At 39.3% G+C, this 28,000-nt stretch overlaps 1 protein-coding gene across 1 annotated transcript; it reads right to left on the reverse strand.

Moving 5' to 3' along the window:
- LOC123666050 lies at nt 1–28,000 on the reverse strand. Its single transcript, XM_045600258.1, has 23 exons — nt 27,845–28,000; nt 26,185–26,286; nt 15,901–16,025; nt 15,142–15,284; nt 13,883–14,013; nt 12,744–12,850; nt 11,236–11,352; nt 10,817–10,950; nt 10,562–10,627; nt 10,307–10,372; nt 9,676–9,741; nt 9,233–9,298; nt 8,649–8,714; nt 8,486–8,551; nt 8,043–8,108; nt 7,694–7,759; nt 7,251–7,316; nt 7,090–7,155; nt 6,546–6,654; nt 5,648–5,712; nt 4,478–4,718; nt 2,383–2,533; nt 1–1,005 (listed from the first exon to the last, which is right to left on the reverse strand). The coding sequence occupies exons 1-23, from the start codon at nt 27,998–28,000 to the stop codon at nt 1–3; spliced, it is 3,246 nt and encodes a 1,081-aa protein (XP_045456214.1).

A 28,000-nucleotide genomic window follows, 5' to 3' on the forward strand; every position in this document is an offset into this window, starting at 1 on the left:
TTAATGGTTTCTCTTAAAAAAGCTATCAATAGACATTTGTTTCATGTTATCCGGAGACTTTTCCATTTTTACATACTGTCTTTTAATTGGAACTACATCAACATCGGGCTTACCGATGACACCATTTTGATTATTTTGATTGAAGTACTTCAAAACGTACTGCTTTAAGACTTTTGTTTTGTCTTTCCTCGATTTTTTCTTGGCTTTTGATATTTTCAGATTCAACTCCTCATTTTTCCATTTAATTTTCAAATTGATATTCTTATTTCTAATTGACAATTCAGTTTTGTTCGTACGATTTCGTTTCGATTTGCTGTTTTTTTTAATTTTACGCTTTCTATCGTCGATATTTTTATCCGTTTCATGATCCATTTTGGTAGTTTTTCTGCGTTTACTGGCAACGCTATCCCTTGGTAGCTTTCGTTTTGCAGATTTTTTAGGAGAATCCTTTATTATATCTTCATTACATACCATACTTGATAAATCACAATTTTCTACATTAATCTGTTTAGATATACCGTTGAATTGTCTATCAACTTCATTCAAATACTGATTCTTAAAAGATTCAACGTCTATATCAACGTTATTCTTCTCAAGTACTTCTTTATCGAACGTACTGAACTTTAAAGCACATTTCCCGGCTTTCTCCGGTATTATTACGTCTCTTACACACTCATCGTTTTGAATTTTAACTAAATCAATGTTAATTATTTGATCGCTTGTTGATATTTCCATTCTATCATTTTCTATGTTGACTTTTTTTAATTTTTTCGGCGTATCGAACATTGGTAAGCTTTGATCGCTGCTGTAATCCGCTATAAACTCGGCCGGTAAATGGAAAGTGCTGTTGGTGTCATCGTCTTGATTCGATATACTTTTGGACATGTTTATTTCTTTAAATACTTCCATCGTCTCAGATTGTAAGTTCTCGTTTATTATGTCTGGTACTTTTTTCTTCATTGCAATTTCGTTTGTTAATATGGCATTTAATTTATTTTTATCACCCTGTAAACAGAAAGAGATTAAATTTTTTACAAAGTAATTATGAAACCGAGAATTTGAAGCGAAAAATAACCAATAGCAAACATGGAAAATATCTTTATATGCATATAATAATATAATAATATATATATAAATATTTGCAATGTAAGCGAAAAGAAAATTTAATTTATGACATCACATATAGAAACCTCTAAAACTATCAATGTTCTTCTATCTAAAATAAGTTCCCAAACTTATTTTGTCTACTGCCCACTAAGAGAATAAATTATTTTATAGTGCCCCCTTTGAGACAAGTTGTAGTCGAGAGTCTTTATAGCTTAAATGACAAATCGCCCCCCAAGCCTCTACACAACGCCGCCATCTTTATAGCTGCAGCGCCCACAAGGAGGCGTTATCGCCCACTTTGGGAAACAGTGCTCTACTATATTATACATGTATTATACACATAAAAACCTTTCTCTGAAATTACTCCACTTACTAAAGAGAACCGCATCAAAACCAGTTGCGTAGTTTTAAAGATCTAAGCATACAGACAGCGGGAAGCGACTTTGTTTTATACTACATATGTAATGATATACAAATCTTTGAAATTAATTGTTAATCTTTAATCTGAATTAAAAACGGAACAATGATAATTTATTACGTTTTCAATTATATAACTTTATATACTTGAAGTTTTAAAGTGAAAAATTGCATATTATAAATTTCTACCGTGCTTAGGCCGTAGTATAAAATATCGAAATCTGTGAAAAATTACTTCAAATTCAATAAAATAGGTTTAATAACATTTCTTTTACTGACGACTTTATTTGAGTGACGATGCATTGGCGCAGCGGTCACGGCACTAGCCGTTGCGCTTGCGGCCGCGGATACGATTAAGATCCAATCCTTCTCCTACATGGAGAAAGAGGCCTATACCAGCAATATTCAAAATTTTATATCATTCTAGATTTATTAATATATTTTATATAAGAACTGCTTTCCGCCTATCTCTTTATGGGTGACACTGAAAATCGGCGTTGGAGAGTCTTGATTCTCCAACAAATGCCGAGCGTCATCCATTTCAATGCTCCCATCAGTGCATCGCTATGCAGATTGCCGATTTCTTTCTTTTTTATATACATTTTGCTTATTATTTTTCCTTTTTTTTTAATTATTATTGTTGATTTTATGTGGGTAGTTATCTTTTATTATTATTTTTAATTTTATTGTTTTATTTTGGTTGTATAATAAGTTTATTGTTTTCAATGTAATTATTTGTCATACTATCTGTATAGTTATATTTTAATAGAATTGTTATGTTGTAATTTTTATTTTTTGTTCTTGTCTGTATATCGATGTATGTGTGTGAGTGTGAATAAATGTTTATTATTATTATCAATGGGATGTTACACCCTGAATCGTTAGAATACATACCTCTGTATCATTTTCCTTGTCATAAGTCTTTTTAGGCGAGTTCCACTCCTTGATAGGCTCCTTCGTCTTCATGTTCTCTTTGGATATATTATTTAAAAAGTTTTCTAATATTTCACTGAAACAAAAGAAATATATATTTAAGACTCTACTACCAACGCAATGTCGCTTACGTTAATAGTGAATGTTATTCTGATAGTGATTTTCTGCTATGTGGCTGCGGTAGTAAAGAATATAGCCACCTCCTCTCTTCCCGTGAGTTTCGTTAACCAACTTCCAAAAAAGGAGGGGTTCTCAATTCGACTGTAATTTTTTTTTTTTATGTATGTTACATCAGAACTTTTGACTGGGTGGAGCGATTTCGACAAATTTTCTTTTAATCGAAAGGTGGTGTGTGCCAATTGGTCCCATTTAAATTTATTTGAGATCTAACAACTACTTTTCGAGTTATATCTAATAATGCGTTTTTACTTGACGCTTTTTTCGTCGACCTACGTTGTATTATACCGCATAACTTTCTACTGGATGTACCGATTTTGATAATTCTTTTTTTGTTGGAAAGCAGATATCCCTAGTTTGGTATCATGATAAGGAAACCAGGATCTGATGATGGGATCCCAGAGAAATTGATGGAAATTCTTGAAAATCCGCTATAACTTTTTACTGGGTGTACCGATTTTGATAATTCTTTTTTGTTGGAAAGAAGATATCCTTAGTTTAGTACCATGATAAGGAAACCAGGATCTGATAATGGGATCCCAGAGAAATCGAGGGAACTTCTTGAAAATCCGCAATAACTTTTTACTGGGTGTACCGATTTTAATAATTTTTAATTTAATCGAAAGCTGATGTTTGTCATGTGGTCACATATAAATTTCATTGAGATCTGATAACTACTTTTTGAGTAATCTTTGATAACGCGCAGTTACTTGAGTATTTTTTCGTCGATCTACGTTGTATTACTCGTCGATGTAATTGAAGTCAGTTTTTTTTCGTTTGCGAGCAAACACGATTATGGATAACACAGTTCCATTACCACCTTGGAACTTATAAAGTCGACCGATGGTGGGATAACCATCCAACTGCTGGCTTTGAAATACACAGGCCGTAGACGGATAAGTATGCATACACTTTTTTTTGATAAATTTACATAGAAATATGCATCCCCCAGAACAGAAGACAGGGTCACTAAAATTTACGCCACGTATTTAGCTGTGATCTTCTGTAAGGTAGAGGTACTTTTCGAGTCCGGCTGCTTTAGATTTTGATCATGGTTTAAAATACACCTTATATATAATATATTAATTAATACGTGAAGCAAATACTTCGTGTATAGTACACCTTTTTACGAAAATTGCGCGGACGGAGAAGTATGAAATTTAGCACACTTATAGTTTATATAGAAGAGGAGTGCAGAATGATAATACCTATTTGTATAAAAATTATGCATTAAAATACATTGAAGCAATAAAAAACAAACATTACACACAATCATGTATTTGACACACACGCACACATATATACTCTTTTGTTTATTATTATAGAAGCATAGTCTTTGACATCATTCATCTTTACAGCCTATACAGACAGTCCACTGCTGGACATAGGCCTCCACAAGTTTACGCCAAAAATAACGTGAACTCATGTGTGTTGCCCATAGTCACCACGCTGGGCAGGCGGGTTGGTGACCGCAGGGCTGGCTTTGTCGCACCGAAGACGCTGCTGCCCGTCTTCGGCCTGTGTATTTCAAAGCCAGCAGTTGGATGGTTATTCCGTCATCGGTCGGCTTCTTAAGTTCCAAGATGGTTGTGGAACCTTGTTATCCCTTAGTCGCCTCTTACGACACCCACGGGAAGAGAGGGGGTGGCTAAATTCTTTAGTGCCGTAGCCACACAGCACAGTCTTTGACAACAGAACCTTAATAATGTTAAAGCTTATAATTTAAATTAATTATGGTCGAATTTCCACCACCAGCGACCATTAGTTTGAGGAAATAGGTATACGTTGTCTATACATTGAAGGGTATGGTATATAATGTAATGCTCCTAGCGTTAATACTTACTTGACAATTTTTTTCTTTACAGTCAAAGGTTTCGGCCTTTTAAACTTTTTTTGCACTTCATCCAATACTTTCTGATCCAGTTCAAATCTATTATCACAGATTTTTTCATATAAATCTTTCTCCAATAGTTTAAACGGTGAAAATATTTTCTTTTCGACATTTCTTAATGACGATTCTTTTGTGATACGCCTCTTCGGTGATTTTAAATTGAGTTCACGACGACCCAATTCGGTTGCACTCGCTGTAAAAAATATATAGGTACTTATTTTTAGCCGCCTTAAAAAAGGAGGAGATAATATAACTATGTTTTTATGTGTGCATATTTGATGATTCGTTTTTATACGAAGGCTGGTGCTTGTGTGGTCCCATTTAAATTTGAAATCTCAAGAATAGTTTAGCTAACCCTAATGATGTGTTTTAACCGACTCCTACCCTAACCTAACCGACCGATAGTTTTTCTAATGTACGTTTTTTTTTTATATCACCAGGTCGGCAAACAAGCGTACAGCTCACCTGATGATAAGAGATTACCGTAGCTTATAGACGCCTACAACATCAGAAGCATCGTAAGCGCGTTGCCGACCCAATCCCCAATCCCCCCAGGAGCTCTGGTCACCTTACTCACCAACAGGAACACAATACTGCTTGAAAACAGTAATATTTAGCTGTGATCTTCTGTAAGGTTGAGCAGGAAATTACTGCTGTCCCTACCTCAGTTAAACAGAAGAAAGAATGTAAAGAAAGGTGATGTCCGTGATGTCATCCCATTTAAATTTAACTGAGCTCTGACAAGTACTTTTCGAGTTATATCTAATAACGCGTATTTGCTTGACTATTTTTTCGTCGACCTACGTTGTATTATACCGAATAACTTTTCACTGGGTATACTGATTTTGATGGATCTCGTGTCAATTTGAAAACTGATGCTTGTCTTGTGTTTCCTTTTAAATTTGACCGAGATCTGATGACAAATTTTTGGGGAATCTTTAATAACGCGTATTTACTTGACTTTTTTTCGTCTACTTACGTTGTATTGTGTACTTGTTAAATTATTAGGTCGGTTTTTATAACATTTTTTTTTTTTTTTGATATCAAACAATAATTACAATTTTTGTAGAACTTATTGTAAAAATTTATGTTACATAAATATCTTGAATCAAATGTACTTACAATCATCATTTACTTCTGTTTTAACGTTTATTACTTCGGTTTTATTACAGTTCGACGTGGAAGACCTGAAAAAATATACATTCATTTTAAAAAACACAAATAAAATACTGTAGGGTTAGAACTATTGATCGACTTCGAAGGAAGAAGGTTGTCAATTCGATATAGTCGTCATATTATAGTTTTAACGTGTTAATACCGCGGAATAGAAAAAAAAAAATCTATGCAAGTTCTAAGTGGGCGAGGCACACGTGTCAAACGTAAACGAAGCAAAGTATTGTTTAGTCGTTTTTTTTTTCGTTTGTTAGACACATTTTAAACTAAAGCATTGACACGAGCAATCAGTGTGCACTGAAAATGAATTTTTAGCATGGATATGTAATAGGCCATCACACTTCAGCCTATCGCAGTCCACTGCTGGACATAGGCCTCCCCGAATTCGCGCCACACATCCCGGTCTTCCGCAATCCTCATCCAGCCTACACCAGCAATCTTACTTAGATCGTCGGTCCAACGGGCCGGAGGACGTCCCACACTGCGTTTGCCAAGACGCGGTCTCCACTCTAGGACCCGTCTGCTCCAACGGCCATCGGTCCTGCGACACAGATGACCAGCCCACTGCCACTTCAACTTGCTAATTCTGTGGGCTATGTCGGTTACTTTCGTTCTCTCGCGGATAGTCTCATTTCTCTAATCCTGTCTTTGAGAGAGACCCCAAGCATAGCCCGTTCCATTGCACGTTGAGCGACTTTAAACTTGTGGATCAGTCCCTTCGTCAGTGTCCACGTCTCGGCTCCGTATGTTAACACAGGCAGGACGCATTGCTCGAAAACTTTTGTCTTCAAGCATTGCGGAATCTTCGAAGTTCTGGTAATAGGCCATAATATATTTAAATACATACGCATTCTCCCGTATCTGTCTGCCTTTTGTCCGCCTCAGCGACATCCGACTAGGCATGATCGGTCCCGCTCTGTGTCTCTGTGTACCGTTACTTTGTGAGGGCAGAGGTACTGAAACAGATAGATAAAAAAACATATAAATATTAAAAAAAAAACAAGTGCTTTAGACCACACGACTGAAGTAAAATTTCTGCGCAATAGGCCTGCACTGTGGTAACTGGAGAATGGACTCATCGAGCGCATTATTAGTGACATTTAGTTGTTCCTGGACGGTTCTCTCATCGCTCAGACGCGCCTGTAGTGGTGTGTGTGTGTGTGTGTGGTGTGTGTGTGCGGTGTGTGTGGTGTGTGTGTGCGGTGTGTGGTGTGTGTGTGTGCGGTGTGTGGACCGTGTGGTGCACGCACTGTGTGGTGTGTGTGTGTGCGGTGTGTGGACCGTGTGGTGCACGCACTGTGTGGTGTGTGTGTGTGCGGTGTGTGGACCGTGTGGTGCACGCACTGTGTGGTGTGTGTGTGTGCGGTGTGTGGACCGTGTGGTGCACGCACTCTGCGCCAGCAGCTGCAGGCGCGGCGGCGCGGGCGCGGCGGGCGCGCAGGCCGCGCACACGCGCACTGTGTGGTGTGTGTGTGTGCGGTGTGTGGACCGTGTGGTGCACGCACTGTGTGGTGTGTGTGTGTGCGGTGTGTGGACCGTGTGGTGCACGCACTCTGCGCCAGCAGCTGCAGGCGCGGCGGCGCGGGCGCGGCGGGCGCGCAGGCCGCGCACACGCGCACTGTGTGGTGTGTGTGTGTGCGGTGTGTGGACCGTGTGGTGCACGCACTGTGTGGTGTGTGTGTGTGCGGTGTGTGGACCGTGTGGTGCACGCACTGTGTGGTGTGTGTGTGTGCGGTGTGTGGACCGTGTGGTGCACGCACTGTGTGGTGTGTGTGTGTGCGGTGTGTGGACCGTGTGGTGCACGCACTGTGTGGTGTGTGTGTGTGCGGTGTGTGGACCGTGTGGTGCACGCACTGTGTGGTGTGTGTGTGTGCGGTGTGTGGACCGTGTGGTGCACGCACTGTGTGGTGTGTGTGTGTGCGGTGTGTGGACCGTGTGGTGCACGCACTGTGTGGTGTGTGTGTGTGCGGTGTGTGGACCGTGTGGTGCACGCACTCTGCGCCAGCAGCTGCAGGCGCGGCGGCGCGGGCGCGGCGGGCGCGCAGGCCGCGCACACGCGCACTGTGTGGTGTGTGTGTGTGCGGTGTGTGGACCGTGTGGTGCACGCACTGTGTGGTGTGTGTGTGTGCGGTGTGTGGACCGTGTGGTGCACGCACTGTGTGGTGTGTGTGTGTGCGGTGTGTGGACCGTGTGGTGCACGCACTGTGTGGTGTGTGTGTGTGCGGTGTGTGGACCGTGTGGTGCACGCACTGTGTGGTGTGTGTGTGTGCGGTGTGTGGACCGTGTGGTGCACGCACTGTGTGGTGTGTGTGTGTGCGGTGTGTGGACCGTGTGGTGCACGCACTCTGCGCCAGCAGCTGCAGGCGCGGCGGCGCGGGCGCGGCGGGCGCGCAGGCCGCGCACACGCGCCCTGTGTGGTGTGTGTGTGTGCGGTGTGTGGACCGTGTGGTGCACGCACTGTGTGGTGTGTGTGTGTGCGGTGTGTGGACCGTGTGGTGCACGCACTGTGTGGTGTGTGTGTGTGCGGTGTGTGGACCGTGTGGTGCACGCACTGTGTGGTGTGTGTGTGTGCGGTGTGTGGACCGTGTGGTGCACGCACTGTGTGGTGTGTGTGTGTGCGGTGTGTGGACCGTGTGGTGCACGCACTGTGTGGTGTGTGTGTGTGCGGTGTGTGGACCGTGTGGTGCACGCACTGTGTGGTGTGTGTGTGTGCGGTGTGTGGACCGTGTGGTGCACGCACTGTGTGGTGTGTGTGTGTGCGGTGTGTGGACCGTGTGGTGCACGCACTCTGCGCCAGCAGCTGCAGGCGCGGCGGCGCGGGCGCGGCGGGCGCGTAGGCCGCGCACACGCGCACTGTGTGGTGTGTGTGTGTGTGCGGTGTGTGGACCGTGTGGTGCACGCACTGTGTGGTGTGTGTGTGTGCGGTGTGTGGACCGTGTGGTGCACGCACTCTGCGCCAGCAGCTGCAGGCGCGGCGGCGCGGGCGCGGCGGGCGCGTAGGCCGCGCACACGCGCACTGTGTGGTGTGTGTGTGTGCGGTGTGTGGACCGTGTGGTGCACGCACTGTGTGGTGTGTGTGTGTGCGGTGTGTGGACCGTGTGGTGCACGCACTGTGTGGTGTGTGTGTGTGCGGTGTGTGGACCGTGTGGTGCACGCACTGTGTGGTGTGTGTGTGTGCGGTGTGTGGACCGTGTGGTGCACGCACTGTGTGGTGTGTGTGTGTGCGGTGTGTGGACCGTGTGGTGCACGCACTGTGTGGTGTGTGTGTGTGCGGTGTGTGGACCGTGTGGTGCACGCACTGTGTGGTGTGTGTGTGTGCGGTGTGTGGACCGTGTGGTGCACGCACTGTGTGGTGTGTGTGTGTGCGGTGTGTGGACCGTGTGGTGCACGCACTGTGTGGTGTGTGTGTGTGCGGTGTGTGGACCGTGTGGTGCACGCACTGTGTGGTGTGTGTGTGTGCGGTGTGTGGACCGTGTGGTGCACGCACTGTGTGGTGTGTGTGTGTGCGGTGTGTGGACCGTGTGGTGCACGCACTCTGCGCCAGCAGCTGCAGGCGCGGCGGCGCGGGCGCGGCGGGCGCGCAGGCCGCGCACACGCGCACTGTGTGGTGTGTGTGTGTGCGGTGTGTGGACCGTGTGGTGCACGCACTGTGTGGTGTGTGTGTGTGCGGTGTGTGGACCGTGTGGTGCACGCACTGTGTGGTGTGTGTGTGTGCGGTGTGTGGACCGTGTGGTGCACGCACTGTGTGATGTGTGTGTGTGCGGTGAGTGGACCGTGTGGTGCACGCACTGTGTGGTGTGTGTGTGTGCGGTGTGTGGACCGTGTGGTGCACGCACTGTGTGGTGTGTGTGTGTGCGGTGTGTGGACCGTGTGGTGCACGCACTGTGTGGTGTGTGTGTGTGCGGTGTGTGGACCGTGTGGTGCACGCACTGTGTGGTGTGTGTGTGTGCGGTGTGTGGACCGTGTGGTGCACGCACTCTGCGCCAGCAGCTGCAGGCGCGGCGGCGCGGGCGCGGCGGGCGCGCAGGCCGCGCACACGCGCACTGTGTGGTGTGTGTGTGTGCGGTGTGTGGACCGTGTGGTGCACGCACTGTGTGGTGTGTGTGTGTGCGGTGTGTGGACCGTGTGGTGCACGCACTGTGTGGTGTGTGTGTGTGCGGTGTGTGGACCGTGTGGTGCACGCACTGTGTGGTGTGTGTGTGTGCGGTGTGTGGACCGTGTGGTGCACGCACTGTGTGGTGTGTGTGTGTGCGGTGTGTGGACCGTGTGGTGCACGCACTGTGTGGTGTGTGTGTGTGCGGTGTGTGGACCGTGTGGTGCAAGCACTGTGTGGTGTGTGTGTGTGCGGTGTGTGGACCGTGTGGTGCACGCACTGTGTGGTGTGTGTGTGTGCGGTGTGTGGACCGTGTGGTGCACGCACTGTGTGGTGTGTGTGTGTGCGGTGTGTGGACCGTGTGGTGCACGCACTGTGTGGTGTGTGTGTGTGCGGTGTGTGGACCGTGTGGTGCACGCACTGTGTGGTGTGTGTGTGTGCGGTGTGTGGACCGTGTGGTGCACGCACTGTGTGGTGTGTGTGTGTGCGGTGTGTGGACCGTGTGGTGCACGCACTCTGCGCCAGCAGCTGCAGGCGCGGCGGCGCGGGCGCGGCGGGCGCGCAGGCCGCGCACACGCGCACTGTGTGGTGTGTGTGTGTGCGGTGTGTGGACCGTGTGGTGCACGCACTGTGTGGTGTGTGTGTGTGCGGTGTGTGGACCGTGTGGTGCACGCACTGCGTGGTGTGTGTGTGTGCGGTGTGTGGACCGTGTGGTGCACGCACTGTGTGGTGTGTGTGTGTGCGGTGTGTGGACCGTGTGGTGCACGCACTCTGCGCCAGCAGCTGCAGGCGCGGCGGCGCGGGCGCGGCGGGCGCGCAGGCCGCGCACACGCGCACTGTGTGGTGTGTGTGTGTGCGGTGTGTGGACCGTGTGGTGCACGCACTGTGTGGTGTGTGTGTGTGCGGTGTGTGGACCGTGTGGTGCACGCACTGCGTGGTGTGTGTGTGTGCGGTGTGTGGACCGTGTGGTGCACGCACTGTGTGGTGTGTGTGTGTGCGGTGTGTGGACCGTGTGGTGCACGCACTCTGCGCCAGCAGCTGCAGGCGCGGCGGCGCGGGCGCGGCGGGCGCGCAGGCCGCGCACACGCGCACGCCGCCGCCGCAGCCCGCGTGCGCGCCGCCGCCGCCGCACAGCACGCACAGCTCGATGTCCCACTCTCTGGAACGTTTACACCACACCACTGAGTCACACTTACGAAATGTTACTCTCTATCTCCACTGACTTATATCTCCCTCTCGACTTTCGTTCGCCTCGCCCGATCACACTTTTCGTAACGATCACGTCATGCATCACTGGCTCACTCTTCTTCAAAAATTAGCACTATGTTCGTCAAGAATCCTAATTTAAAATATATTTTCAATTCAAATTCAATTCAATTCAATTTCAAGAATTAATAGTATTATAAATTTTATTTAAACATTACTTGCACTAATTATAACTTACCCGTAATCAGCATCAAATTTCCTTCCATTCGGACACTTGCAATCTTCAACTGTGCATACAATTGGTCGCTCGTATATATCAGAAAATGCATTCTGTTCTAATTCCCAAGCGGCATCTCTGAAAACAACAAAAAAAAAAAAAAATATATATATATATATATATATTAATGAATTTTCATTTCATCCCATCAAATGTTTGAAACGAAATCCAAAAACAATCTCGGTCCAATTTAAACGAGACTACATGACAAGTAAGAATCATCAAAATCGATTAACCCAGTAAAATGTTACGCGGTATAATAACGACGTAGGTACAACGACGAAAAAATTGTCAAGTAAATACGCATTATTAGATATAACTCGAAGAGTACTTGTCAGATCTCAATTAAATTTAAGTGGGACTTGACAAGCACCACCTTTCGATTAAAAAAAAAAAAAAAAAAAAAAAAAAAAAAAACATCGAAATCGGTCCACACAAAGGTTTTGAGGTAACATACATAAAAAAAGAATTGTATGGTTTTATAAAACCACAATGCAAGTTTCGTGAACAAAAACATTTACGAATAAGTGAGAATATAAATGCTACATGCTCAGCTAATGCTAGCTATGGGCATCGCCATATTGGCTTTGGCTAGTCTGTCGTGCGCTTTTCTCTTTATCCCTACTCCACGGTCACCGTGTCGTGTCGTGCGACATGCGATAGATGAACGAAAAATTTTGGAACGTTAGAATAACTTTCACTTTAAAAATCTCAATTTGACTGTATATTTTATGTGTTATGGTATAACTTTTTACTGGGTGTGTACTGATTTTGATGATTTTTATTATTATACATATATATGTGCCCCGCCGTTTTGCCAGCGTTAGTTTGAGGAAAAAACTCACTAAAATATTGTATAGCCTATAGCCTTCCTTAGTAAAAGGACTGTCCACAACACAAAAATAATTTTTAAATTCGAACCAGTAATTCCTGAGCGTTAAAGCAAACAAACAAACTCTTCAGCTTTATAATATTAGTACACGTATTTTTATTAATTTCTTGTGATGGAACATTTTTTTTTATATGGTATGAAAAAATGTGAGGAGTGTATTCTATTACCACACCACACCTAAGTAGTAGTAAAGCACAGCTAAATAATACTGTTTTCAAGCAGTATTCTGTGCCTGTTGGTGAGTAAGGTGACCAGAGCTCCTGGGGGATTGGGGATAGGGTCAGAAACGTGCTTGCATTTCTTCTGGTGTTGCAGGTGTCTATAGGCTACGGTAATCGCTCACCATCAGGTGAGCCATACGCTTGTTTGCCAACCTCGTTAAATTAAAAAAAAAATCTGGATAAATAGTATAGTATAGCATTACTGTTTAAGTTGATATAATTTTTTTTCTAATATCGCGTCTCTTCCGAGAAAGAAATAACTATACTTTATCTGTAATCGGCAAACACACACATTTTTTTATCACCTTGCACCACACAGGTAACTTATAAGCGAACATTTCTAGTCATTGACTTACCTATCTGGTATATAATATCCTTGGCTGAGGACTGCTTTGTAAAAGTTTTCTTTATCATTGCATAATGGACACTTTAAGTAGTGGACGCCAGCACTTAGGGCCATTCTCTGTAAATTAAATAAATATATGATTATTTAAATTTCTGTTCGGTGCACATTTGACTCATTTATTTCATCAAGGCTCATCAACGCAAGGCACACAACAAACTATTTAGCGTACATATATTTTGTTAAAAAGTTCATGTACCCTCTATTACTATAATTATATTTAGTAGTGGTCACCCACTGGTCGTAATTCGACAATCATTCATTTAAATTATATGTTTGAACATTATCAATGTTTTTTTGTCAAAGACTATCTTAATAACTCATCTATCTTATAAACTCCTCCGAAACAGCTTGACCGATTCTCATGAAATTTTGTGCGCACATTGGGTAGGTCTGAGAATCGAACATCTATTTTTCATACCCCGAAGATATAAGGGGGAGGGGGGTATTAAGGGGGTTAATAATATATATGGCAAAACATTTGCGGGGTCAACTAGTACTTCTATAATAATAAACAAAAAAGTATATGCGTGTAATTTTTTTTTGTGGATTTGATGTATTTTTATGCATATCAATCAATCAATCATTACAGCCTATACAGTCCACTGCTGGACATAGGCCTCCACAAGTTTACGCCAAAAATAACGTGAACTCATGTGTTTTGCCCATAGTCACCACGCTGGGCAGGCGGGTTGGTGACCGCAGTACTGGCTTTGTCGCACCGAAGACGCTGCTGCCCGTCTTCGGCCTGTGTATTTCAAAGCCAGCAGTTAGATAGTTATCCCGCCATCGGTCGGCTTCTTAAGCTCCAAAATGTTTGTGGAACCTTGTTATCCCTTAGTCGCCTCTTACGACACCCACGGGAAGAGAGGGGGTGGCTAAATTCTTTAGTGCCGTAGCCACACAGCACATTATATATTTATGCATATATTAAAAAAATTAGCATTCTGCACTTCTCTGTATAAACTATAAGTGTGCGAAATTTGTTATTCCTCGGTCAGCGCAATTTTCGTATAAAAACTCCTTTTTACAACGTACAAAGTTTTTGCTTCACGTATTAATATAATTGATTATTAGTATAGATACTATTACCTCTAAACAACTCCTATGAAACCACGCGTCTCTCGCACAGCACGGAGGCCAGAAAGTTTGCGTCGTTGGAAATCCATCCACTGCCTCATAGCATATTACACATACAGACTGGAGTTCGGGTTGATTTTCTGCTGAAAAAATATTTAGATTTATATAAAAATGTGTGTATTAGTGAATTGAAGGATTTTGGATTCGTGTCAAATTTAATTGAGAATAATTATTTCAGGTTTTTATATTTAAAAATAACGAGTGTGCTTTAGACCACACGACTGAAGTAAAACTTACGAAACATAACTCTCTCTCGCTCTTACTCACTATCACTCTTTCAACTTCCGTTCGCCTCGCCCGGTCACAATTTTCGCAACGATGTCGTCACACATTCACCAGCTTACTCTTGAGGAGTATTCAAGCGTGCGTAAGTTTTTTTTTAAAAAAAATTATTTGTTTTTGTTTACAATCTATCAATTTCCTAATAATCTATCCCTCTAATGAAGTATCTTTAGTAAATACATTATGAATACAGAGTGCCTAGTGCGAGTTTTGTTTAATCCGTCTCGCAATAACGGGCACAAATTTTAACTTCATTTTGTATGGGAAATTCGGGATTTCAACCTAGTTTTCGCGTTTGCCGCTAGATGACTCTGTATCGATTGTATCGTATACTATTCTTTATCATCTAGGCTGCACTGTTTAAATTCCCATACAAAATAATCTTCACGTATAAATGCGTTTCTGTCACGTTTCTGTGAATTAAACTCGCACTAGGCACTCTGTACTATTAAGTACCTCGACCTTACAGTAGATCACACCTAAATAGCACTGCTTTTAAGTAGCTTTGTGTTCCTGTGAATAAGAACTGCTGGTCAGGGTCGGGGGTGGGGTCGACAACGTACTTGCTATGCACCTGTTGTTGCAGGCGTCTATCGACTACGGTAACCATTTACCATCAGGTGGGCCGTACAGTTATTGCCACACCAGTGATATTATGAAAACATAACAAATTTTTTTTAATACATAACTAGGTCAGCAAACAAGCATACGGCTCACCTGATGACAAACGTTTACTGTAGTTTATAGACGCTTCCAACAACAGAAGCATCACAAGCGCGTTGCTGTCTACCTCCAATCCCGCCCAGGAGCTCTTGCCACCTTGGTCGAGGTACAATCCCAGACGGCTGCTCCATATTTTGAGCAGGAAATTTCCTAATGTGTGTAACCTAAATTACATTACATAGTTCAAAAAATCCTACCAGTATCACAAGAGTTCTGCTTTTTAGCATACTTCAGGTTAGATGTGCCCTTTTCGCGTTTCATTTTTCTAATCACAGATAACCGTAGCTTTGCTTTAGCCATGACGTCTTCTGTTATTTTTTGTTTTGGAGCGTGATCCTTGCAGAATGTCCTGAAAGATTATTATTAATGTAACAAGCAAAAACAGTAGCGTGTTTTAATATTCAGTGCTCCGGGCTACTTTAATTTCACACCCCATAAATTAAGGGGGGAAAAAGGTAAAAACACCGTATGAATTAGAGATGTTGATAAATGAGTTATTTTCGGTGATTTTTTTTTTGGCTGGCCTTCTGTAGGCCATCGATTCCATAGCTATCTTTTGTTATATTTTTATTTTTTATTTTTTTACTCTACACCTCCGTCATGGGGATCGGAGTCCTTACTTAAGCTACTCGTTCATACCAGTTCTCGCATTTATTCTTCTCGCACTTTCATCCTGCATACTAATTTTCTTTCTTTCATTCTTCCACATTCACACACTGGGTGGGTATCTATTTTTATAAAAATCGATTGATTTGTCACATTTCTATTACATAATATGCTCGGCTTGCGCCGCCCCGGGCAATGTCCTTTTTGACCATAGAGTAAATACACCAAGTAAAAAGAAAAACAAATATCGTAACAAAATCTAGTACTTTTACATACATCATGGATGCAAGCGAGAGCCATTAAATTCATCAAAGATATTCATTGATCGGTAAAGTTTTCAGAAATTAATTATAACTTACTTATAATTCCCATAAAACAATGAAACAGCATGCCTTTCCCGTCCGCAAGGTAGATGGAATTGCTTCCTACATTGAGTGACACTACAGCCTAACGTTGCGCCTTCACGTGAACAATACGAACATTTCTGTAAAGAAAAATACGTATAAATAAAAATTATGTTAGACTTCAATTAAACAGACATTTAATACAACATACGTAGATGAATAAATAGTCGAGTAAATACGCATAATTAGGAATTATTAAAAAAGTACTAGAGATCTCAAACAAATTTGAACGGGACCATATGACAAGCAACATCTTTTCAATAAAACAAAAAAATATAGACACAAAAATATGTTACCAAAATACCTAACATATAGTAAAAAATCAAACAAGGTTTTCGGATTTTATCGCGGTTTATTAAGTTTTTAGATATTTTTGAATATCATATCAAAAATTGACCGCTCCAGCGGGGATCGAACCCCGAACAGCCATTTGCCACCCGGCCCATTGTCGGAAAAAGTTGTCGTGCTGGAGCACCGCATAAGCCAAAAGGCATAACTTTAAATTTAAACAAACCCCTACCCGGAACTGTGAAACTAGTTTTTTCTTGAGAATCTTCACTTAACGGAATTTGCCAAAAACTAGAACTTAAATCAATTGATGACAAAAATTTAGCTTATTTTAGGCTATCCAGAATTTGCGGAATGTACGGAATCGAATATGAATCCCCCTTGCTAGTCTTCCACGAACACTCAAATCTCATGCATCCTAACCTTACTTACATCACCTTCATCAATCCCTATCCAAACCATGGTAATGTAACAACTTAGTACATCACTACACACACAAAATTATCATATCAAGAATTTCGCTCTAGCGGGTACATCGTTTCATAGCTTAATTGGCTAGAGCGCCGACACGGTCAGTAGGAGACGCGGGTTCGATCCCCGCTGGAGCGGTCAATTTTTGATATGATATTCAAAAACGTTTAGAATTCCTAATGTGTGGGTAACACAAAAATAAAATCGTACATATTAAGTTTTTTAGATGCCCGACGTTTCGGATACTTTACATCAACCATGGTTAAAGGAGGAAGTTGTTTCATTATAATGAGTGAAATTCGCGTAACATTAGAAAATAATATGTGTTATTTACACACTAAAAAATAATTTTTAACAAAAAAAAACCGACTTCAAAAAGGAAACTAAAAAGTGAAAAATAAATTTACTTAGTACAAAGTAATTCGTATTTTGATTTAGTTAATCAGAAATGATTAAATAAATATTTTATAATTTTGAAGTCGGTGCCAAGTAAAACAATAACTACTCTAGTATCTACTCGTAAGTTGTACTCAGTTTTCTTTCATAGTTTGTTTCATTGACTATTAGGTTGAATACTGTTATTATTCTGTTATTGTTTTGACATATCTAATAATATTTTTTGTACTTGTTTGTTGTGTGTGTTGTTTGTATTTGTTATTGTAGCCAGGTTGTTGTAGTATTTACTTGGCACCAACTTCAAAATTATAAAATATTTATTTAATCATTTCTGATTAACTAAATCAAAATACGAATTACTTTGTACTAAGTAAATTTATTTTTCACTTTTTAGTTTCCTGTTTGAAGTCGGTTTTTTTTTTTTTTGTTAAAAATTATTTTATTTTACAATTTTTAGTGATGGGTAGACCTAACAAGGATGCTTTTTCTCTTATGTCGGGGGTTCGGAAACCTACACAATACACAAGCACAAACACCCGATCATGACAAACATCTATATGGCCAATACAAATGTCTGTCGTGCGCGGCAATTGAACCCACTAACGCCAGCGCAACAGCCGGTGCTGTGACCGCTGCGCTAAAGCGTCGACATACTATGAGTAAAGTTCGCTATCAGGTGTACGTAATAACAACCGGGACTTACAGCCTAGCGTGTTCTCCGAGGCTAGGTTGGGAGAACCACAAGGATTAACAACTAGACCAAAAATAAATATTTATATAAACATAAATATCCACTCCGAGCTAGAATAGAACCCGCGACCGTCGGTGTTTAGGCGCCGCCGACACGGCACATGCAACATTATATCAAAGCGGTCGTCAAACAGCAAAAGGTAACTGCTGTAAATTGTTGAGAAATTACCTCGAGTGTTGATAGGCTCCATGATCAAACCTGGTCCTGCGACACAGATGACCAGACAGCAGGTAATTGCTATATATCGTTGAAAAGTTCCCTCGACTATCTTTCGTCTCCATCATCAGACTGTAATGGCACTTGCAACTCATATAGGTGCAAAGTTCTCATCAATAGAAACGAATTAAGTTCAAATAGCAGGTAATTGCTATAAGTCGTTGAAGAGTTCCCTCGACTATCTTTCGTCTTCATCATCAGATTGAAATGGTACTTATAACTCATATATATGCAAAGTTCTCATCAATAGAAACGAATTAAGTTCAAACAGCAGGTAATTGCTATAAATCGTTAAAGAGTTCCCTCGACTAACTTTTGTCTCCATCATCAGACTGTAATGGCACTTATAACTCATACAGGTGCAAAGTTCTCATCAATAGAAACGAATTAAGTTCAAAAAGCAGGTAATTGCTATAAATTGTTAAAGAGTTCCCTCGACTATCTTTCGTCTCCATCATCAGACTGAAATGGTACTTATAACTCATATATATGCAAAGTTCTCATCAATAGAAACGAATTAAGTTCAAACAGCAGGTAATTGCTATAAGTCGTTGAAGAGTTCCCTCGACTATCTTTCGTCTCCATCATCAGACTGAAATGGTACTTATAACTCATATATATGCAAAGTTCTCATCAATAGAAACGAATTAAGTTCAAACAGCAGGTAATTGCTATAAATCGTTAAAGAGTTCCCTCGACTATCTTTCGTCTCCATCATCAGACTGAAATGGTACTTATAACTCATATATATGCAAAGTTCTCATCAATAGAAACGAATTAAGTTCAAACAGCAGGTAATTGATATAAATCGTTAAAGAGTTCCCTCGACTATCTTTTGTCTCCATCATCAGACTATAATGGCACTTATAACTCATACAGGTGGAAAGTTCTCATCAATACAAACGAATTAAGTTCAAAAAGCAGGTAATTGCTATAAATTGTTGAAGATTTCCCTCGACTATCTTTCTTCTCCATCATCAGATCGATTCCAGACCTTTATTAAATAGTAGTGCTTTATAGTACTTAATGAAAACATGATTAAATTTACTAGTCACCCTTACGATTTTTGAAAGTTTCCCTCGATTTCTCTGGGATCCCATCATCAGATCCTGGTTTCCTTATCATGGTACCAAACTATGAATATCTCCTTTCCAACAAAAAAAGAATTATCAAAATCGGTTCATAAACGAAGAAGTTATCTCCGAACATACATAAAAAAAATATATATATATATATATATACGGTCGAATTGAGTAACCTCCTCCTTTTTTTGAAGTCGGTTAAAAAAGTGTGTGTAGTGTGTATATGCAAAAATTTGTGTGTGAAAAAAGTATGTAAAGTGTGTATATGCATTTCACACACGGCAAAGGTGAAACTTCTGGAAAGTCGTAGTGAGATAGACAAATGCGATTTGTTCTATTGACGATGATCACGGCCATGCAAAACGTCGTAAGCGCCATACACAACGCGTCGCTTACGCGTTTTGGAGCAGTAACGTATACTATCTATCATATATATATATATACATCCTGCTAATAATTAGGCGTCCCACATGGGCCGAAATGCATCTAAACTGGCGTCCACCTCCTTTAGACGTCCGCATATCGGAGGCCACTTTTTTAATCGATGTCCCATTAGTCCTTTTGGCTCTAGCTACCTGTACAACAAAAATCGCCGGAAGGCAAAAAATCGTTGAGACATTTGCATTTGTATAACTAAAACTTCCGCGAAATTCCGCACCGGTCCGCACGGTGCAGCGCTAGTCTAGCGCGTATATCGACAGAGCGTATACTCTGCTAAAACTCTTCCGATACAACCGATTATTTGACGTCCTATTGCGACGTTGCCAAACTGACTGTATTTGAAGGTTTTGAAATATTCAATTAAGTCAAAACAAATCATTTAAAAACAGTTTGCCGAAGTTGCTACGCACGTGTCGCTGCTTATTTGACGCTCGGTTGCAAAATACTGCTTAAGTAGTAAAATAAAATAAAAGTACACTTAAAAGGAAAAAGTGAGGCTTTAACGAATTTACGAATTGAATTTACATATTAAACGGAAAAGTGACACTATTTTGTCATAAAAATAAAAATATTTCTATAAGTTAACTAGCTGACTCGGCAAACGTTGTCTTGCCGCTAAACGCTATTTTAAAATAGGGGTTGGTGGTAGAAGGGTGAAAACATAGGGTTGTATGTATTTTTCAACGCCAAATCATAATAAAATAAAAAATAAAATAATTTATCTAAAAATTAAAAATTAAATTTAGGGGTGGACTACCCTTAACATTTAGGGGGATGAAAAATAGATGTTGTTCGATTCTCATACCTACCCAATATGCACAAAAAATTTCATGAGAATCGGTCAAGCCGTTTCGGAGGAGTTTAACTACAAACACCGCGACACGAGAATTTTATATATTAGATATACATTATCTATACTTTTTTGCATGAATATGGAAGCCAGGCTGGGTAGCAGTCTTTGAATCTGAAAAAACAAAGGTTCTGTTACATTTAATACATTTTTGCAATGATTTTTTATTTGGTTACTGAGCACCCCTACTGAAAATTTGTGTTTTTTGTTTACTGACGGTTTGCTCATGGACGTCGAATATGTAGTGGTTCGAATAGTAGGTATACAGATTTACGACGTCCGTATATAAGGTAAGGGCTACGCAATACGTAACACATATACGGACGTTAGTTTGACGCATACTGTTATTAAGGATACGAAGTTTTTTTGCAGCTGTTCTGGCTTTTGACCCAATCCAGGCTACACGCAATGCCGTCAAAAAACTTTGGGACACTTTTAGACAATGAAAGTTTTAGAATTGCTCTCGGTCTCCGGTTGGGAGCTCCACTGTGCTTTGAACACAGATCTCCGTGCGGAAAAGAGGTCGATTCTTTCGGACTACACGGCCTTTCCTGTAACAAGAGTTCATGTAGGTTTTCCCGCCACGGTTCCCTAAACGATACCATAAAAAAGCTCTTGCCACCATCGACGTTCCTGCTCTTATCGAGCCTACTGGAATTAGTCGCAATGATGGCAAGAGACCTGATGGATTGACGTTGGTTCCCTGGGAAAGGGGACGGGCGCTTTTGTGGGACGCAACCTGCGTTGACACACTTGCTCCTTCTCATGTCAGGGAAACAGCCTTAAAAGCGGGAGCCACAGCGGAAAAAGCTGAAACGACTAAACGGCACAAGTATTCGTCACTTGAAGAAACACTTGGACCTTGGAGTAGCAGTGCTAAATTTTTTTTTAAATGAGATAACTCCTCGCCTTATTGCCTCCACTGGTGACAAGAGGGCTGGTGCATTTTTTTGCCCAGAGAATCGGCATAGCGATTCAACGAGAAAATGCTGTCAGCCTTCTTGACACGATTCCACGCGGACATGATTTATACCAAAACTATCTGTAAATATTTAGTTCTTAAGTTGTGAATTGTAAATATGTATAATGTTTAATAAACTATTGTTATCCACTTAAAAAAAATTAGAAACCTACTTAAAAGATATACTTTATATTTTATAAGTAAATATTGTTTGACGACGTTTATATTTGCCAGACGACGACTTAGGTAAATCATTCTAGTGAAATAGAGTTAAGTAGTTAGACTATTTAGTCTGTATAAAAAATATTTTAGCCGTGAGACATTTTTATATTGAAAATGATAATAATATGTTGTTTGTAAAAGCAGGCAGCACAACTATTTGTGGCTATTAAACTTAATTAACCTATAAGATTCGTCAGCGAAGAAGAAAAAATAATATCCTCGTATTCTTGGATGCCCAGTTACCCATGTTCCAAAATTACTTGAAATCCGTTTAGCTGTTTTGGCGTGATGAAGACACAACGACACATACAAACATATAAAAAAAAATGTTCGATTCAGTAACCTGTATTCATAGACCGTATCACTTTTTTTAAATATCTTCAATGTACAGAAAGTATCCGTGGCAGGATAAAGGGAACATTATTTATTATTATTCTTTGACGGTTCGCAGGAAAGTGGACATAACCTGCGAACCGTCAAAGAATACTTATAACAAATGGACACAACGATAAATAATTATTTATTATATTATTATTCTGATGATGTGCTACGTCATCAATAATTAAAATGTTAAAAGCCTAAATATAATATATGTTGCAACTCATTAAGAGAGCTATTATAAGATGAAAAATTGGAGGTGTTCCTATGACCGTTACATGTTAAAATTTCAACGAGCGTAATAGAATTATTTCTTAAGTTAACGATAGATGATCACACCTACTAGAAAACTGGCAACGTCGCATTTCAGCTTACTTCTCACTCATTTCATCATTACTTATATAGGACGCTAAATAATCGGTGCATTAAGTGAGGCTATATGGATATATGGAGGAAGCAATAACATAAGTATCATGAAAGGGGTTCATAAATGGTTGGGCACAACTGTAAGCAGAATATTCTCAAAAAAGAAATTTAAAGAAATTGATATAACTCACGGAATTTAAAATGAAAAAAATAAGCAACATTCGCAGAAAAAACATATAAAATGTAAGCATAACTGAGGGACGTCGTAATAATGCAGTTTGTGCTTGACGCCAAAAATGTATCTGGATGTATGTATATATATATATATATATATATATACAGGGTGTGGCGTAAATAGTGGTCCACCGTTAAGGATTCGATAAACCAGGTAATTTACTATAACATATTACAATTTTATCCATTTTTACCCAAAGCTTCCGGAAATATTTTTATTCTTTATTTTTTTACGATATTTGTACCCCTTGTTACAAATTTGGTTGTAGTTTTAACAAATACCATTATTTTTTCATTTTGATTACTGGTAATTACTGCTGAACACTAGAGCTATCGTTAAATAACACGTTTTTAATGTAAATTTAAGGCTTTTGAAGAAAAAAATTGGTTTTACTCTACTTTAAACCCAAATTTTTAACATATCATGCTAATTTAAGAGCGATTTTTGTAAAAAAAATGTACTAAGCTGTCAGTGCCCATTCATTTAAAAATATGCCTACTAAATACCAATTTCAAAATGGTATCACAATAGCAGATCCTATTGTTTAACAGAAAGATATCCAATTTTAATTGAAGAAAGGAAGATTTTCATTAAAATACATTATAAAATTTAGTTGCGTTAATACTTATGATTTTTGTAAAAAAAGTAACTACACTGTCAGTGCCTATTCATTTTAAAACATTCCTACTAAACACAGATTTTAAAACGATTTGCCATCCCATTAATAAAAAAAAAATATTGCAATTTTAATTGAAAAAGACTTTAAATAATAATAAAAAATTACTACTGTTACAGGGTGATCTTGGCCTAACTTGTAAATTAGAACAAGGGATTAAAAAATAATTGTGTTTGCTTACAAACGAAAAAAAAAACCGACTTCAATTACATCGACGAGTACTACAACGTAGATCGACGAAAAAATAGTCAAGTAACTATGCGTTATCAAAGATTACTCAAAAAGTAGTGATCAGATCTCAATAAAATTTATATGTGACCACATGATAAACATTAGCTTTCGATTAAATTACAAATTATCAAAATCGGTACACCCAATAAAAAGTTATTGCGGATTTTCGAGAGTTTCCCTCGATTTCTCTGGGATCCCATCATCAGATCCTAGTTTTCTTATCATGGTACCAAACTAGGGATATCCCCTTTCCAACAAAAAAATAATTATCAAAATCGGTACATCCAGTAGAAAGTTATGCGGTATAATACACCGTAGGTCGACGAAAAAAGCGTCAAGTAAAAACGCATTATTAGATATAGCTCGAAAAGTAGTTGTTAGATCTCAAATAAATTTAAATGAGCCCAATTGACACACACCACCTTTCGATTAAAAAAAAATTCTCGAAATCGGTCCACACGGTCAAAAGTTCTGATGTAACATACATAAAAAAAAAAATCACAGTCGAATTGAGAACCTCCTTCTTTTTTGGAAGTCGGTTAAAAACAAGTCACACCGTCATCGTTTATTATTATTCTTTGACATGATTACAAACACTGTATATTCGACGTTGCAGAGCATGTATAGCTGCGAATGGGGGCCATTTCGAGCATTTGGTGTAATTTTTACAGTGTTTGTAATCATGTCAAAGAATAATAATAAACGATGACAGTATGACTTGTTTTTTTTAATACCTTGTTCTAATTTACAAGTTAGGCCAAGATCACCCTGTAACAGTAGTAATTTTTTATTATTATTTAAAGTCTTTTTCAATTAAAATTGCAATATTTTTTTTTTATTAATGGGATGGCAAATCGTTTTAAAATCTGTGTTTAGTAGGAATGTTTTAAAATGAATAGGCACTGACAGTGTAGTTACTTTTTTTACAAAAATCATAAGTATTAACGCAACTAAATTTTATAATGTATTTTAATGAAAATCTTCCTTTCTTCAATTAAAATTGGATATCTTTCTGTTAAACAATAGGATCTGCTATTGTGATACCATTTTGAAATTGGTATTTAGTAGGCATATTTTTAAATGAATGGGCACTGACAGCTTAGTACATTTTTTTTACAAAAATCGCTCTTAAATTAGCATGATATGTTAAAAATTTGGGTTTAAAGTAGAGTAAAACCAATTTTTTTCTTCAAAAGCCTTAAATTTACATTAAAAACGTGTTATTTAACGATAGCTCTAGTGTTCAGCAGTAATTACCAGTAATCAAAATGAAAAAATAATGGTATTTGTTAAAACTACAACCAAATTTGTAACAAGGGGTACAAATATCGTAAAAAAATAAAGAATAAAAATATTTCCGGAAGCTTTGGGTAAAAATGGATAAAATTGTAATATGTTATAGTAAATTACCTGGTTTATCGAATCCTTAACGGTGGACCACTATTTACGCCACACCCTGTATATATATATATATATATATATATCCTCAATATATGATAGATATATATATAGATATATATATATCCTCAATTCATTCACAATACGCGCTGCAAAACTTTGGAATCATTTACCGAGAGTGATCCAAGACAGCACTTCAATTTATGCTTTCAAGGACAGGCTAAGGAAACATCTTCTCTCCGAAGCTATGAACCTCTCATAATTGTTGTACTCTCAATATATGTATGTATGTATGTATGTATGTATGTATGTATGTATGTATGTATGTGTGTATGTATGTATTTATGTATGTATATGTGTATGTATGTATGTGTGTATGTATGTATTTATGTATGTGTATTTGTAGGTATGTATGTGGGTATGTATGCATGTATATGTGCATGTAACTATGTATGTATTTAAGTATATATGTATTTTATATCACTAATTTTGAATGTATATATAGCAAAATATGTATATGGCTTTTTTTTATTATTTTTAACTTTTTGTTCAGTTTTTTTTCACTTTATCACAAATGCGCTTATGAGTCCCACGATAACATCTTCTCTCACCACCATGGGTAGACTGGTAGAGATCTCTTACAGAGATAAGTTCGCCCTTGCCAACATTTTTTGTAAAAATGACTTGTAATTATGATTTTTTTAAAGTGAAATAAAGAATATATATATATATATATATATATATATATATATATATATATATATATATATATATATATATGTATATATATATATATATATATATATATATATATATATATATATATATATATATATATATATATATATATATATATATCTGTACTGTGTGGCTACGGTACTAAAGAATACAGCCACCCCCTCTCTTCCCGTGGGTGTCGTAAGAGGCGACTAAGGGATAACACAGTTCCGCTACCACCTTGGAACTTAAAAAGCCGACCAGTGGCGGGATAACCATCCAACTGCTGGCTTTGAAATACACAGGCCGAAGACGGGCAGCAGCGTCTTCGGTGCGACAAAACCAGCCCTGCGGTCACCAGCCCGCCTGCCCAGCGTGGTGACTATGGGCAAAACACTATGTCCAGCAGTGGACTGTATAGGCTGTAATGATGAACTTATACTATCTCATTCTCTTCTTTATATCGCGACGCATTTTCGTTTCACCGAGTTTCAAATCACAATGATTCTAAAGACATTTCACTTCGAGAGGATATTATGTTGGTGTCAATTTGAACTTACATGCTTCTTGCTCCTTTCGATTTCAGCCAATATATCGGGATATAGAAAACCAAAGAGGCCATCTTCGTCTCTACCTTTCTGTATCAAGCAGCAGGACAGCAGCTGTAACAAAATAACATTGTTGCGAGTATACTCCTTAAGAATCGATTTTCATATAAGGCATCCGGTATGAAAAAAAATATGAAGAGTAAAATCTACTGAACGAATGACCTCGTAACGTTTTTGTTAACGCCATCTATCGGAAACCAATAGCTTACCATCAGGTGAGCCATATGCTTGTTTGCCATAAAAAAAGGTGGGCTAAGCTTTAGATTAAGAGCCGCATTTTAAAGTTTGATAGGTTATTTTTTTTCTGTAACCAAATTATGTCGATAAACAGTCTAATTTGGTAGTTAGATAGGTTAGGGTCTTTTTTTTGTAATGAAATTATACCGATAAGCGGTAAAATTTTGAGCTTAGATAATTTGACGGTTCTTAATCTAAAGCCTTACCTAAAGGTGTAGTTAACTAATGGTATTGAGTAAGGTGATTCATATAAATTTAATTATAAAAAAAATATTGACATAGTTTAATCCATACATAGCCAAATATTGTATTGTATATTAATATATCTTGGTGCTGAATTGATATTCCCATACTATATTATATTAATATACCGTGCCTCGGAGAGAATGTTAAGTAGTCCATCCCGGTTATTATCAATGTAGGGAGTATATCCGGCAACCAGCAGTGGAGCAGCTTAGTGGATTAAGATTCTTCTCCTACATGGAGAAAGAGGCCTATGCCCAGGAGTGAGATTTTACAGGCTGAATACTATATCATCAATTAATATATCAAAATATCATGTAGGTATCATTTTTAATGTTGAGTTAAACTATAATGTACTATACAGTAGTATAGCCTATGAAAGATCTATAGTAGGGCTAACAAAACAAGCCTCTCCTGTTATATTGAAGGTTTGGAGTATAATTTGAGGCTATTCTATGGAAAATAGGCAAACAAGAAATATTTTCACAATACGGAGATTATGTGATCTGTAGTTGCAATAATACTGTAACAGGACAAATTCTGTATATTAAAAATAAATTCAAAACTGTTTTTTTATTTAGCACTCTGGATATTATGTACAATCGAGGAGTGTAATTTATGGTTAAACGAAACTGTCGTTAAACATTGTACTTCTTAAGTTAGATAGGTTAGGGTTATTTTTTTTTTTTGTTAAACGAAACTCCTCGATTGTACATAATTACCAGCACTCTTAAGTTAAAACGGAAGTTCAGGCAAAAGTCAAACTTTTGTTTAAACTTTAAATTGATTACTCTTTAATAGGAACTAAAGCCAAAAATATTCATTGTTACTATTGTCTGTCTGTACTTTGAAGTCCCATCAAGCCGAAACTGAATATATTTTAATAAAACTAAGTACAATTTAAATAAATACTACGAGGTGTGTGTTATTCACGAAAAAAAATTGCAGACAACTTTTTTCTAATAAATTTACAGAAATTATAGCAAAACTAACTACTCTAACTAACTACACTTTGAATAATTCCAGCTTATACCTAGTTGTTTTACTAACTATTTATCATACTAAACTGCCTATATTGTTGCAGCGAAATAACTGTAAATTTTTGATTAGAATATCAATTGTAATAACTTACCACGCAAAAGTAATGACAATGTATATCGCCGATTTTATATAACTTGCCATAAGTAGTTTCTTCATCGACCATTCGGTGACAAAACGCACAGGGAGCTTGTTTAATAGTTAAAGTAGCTCGATACTTGCTTATTTTAAAAACTATCTTTGACGCCAT

Source organism: Melitaea cinxia, chromosome 25 (assembly GCF_905220565.1).
Source record: "Melitaea cinxia chromosome 25, ilMelCinx1.1, whole genome shotgun sequence".
Classification (NCBI taxonomy): Eukaryota; Metazoa; Arthropoda; class Insecta; order Lepidoptera; family Nymphalidae; genus Melitaea; species Melitaea cinxia.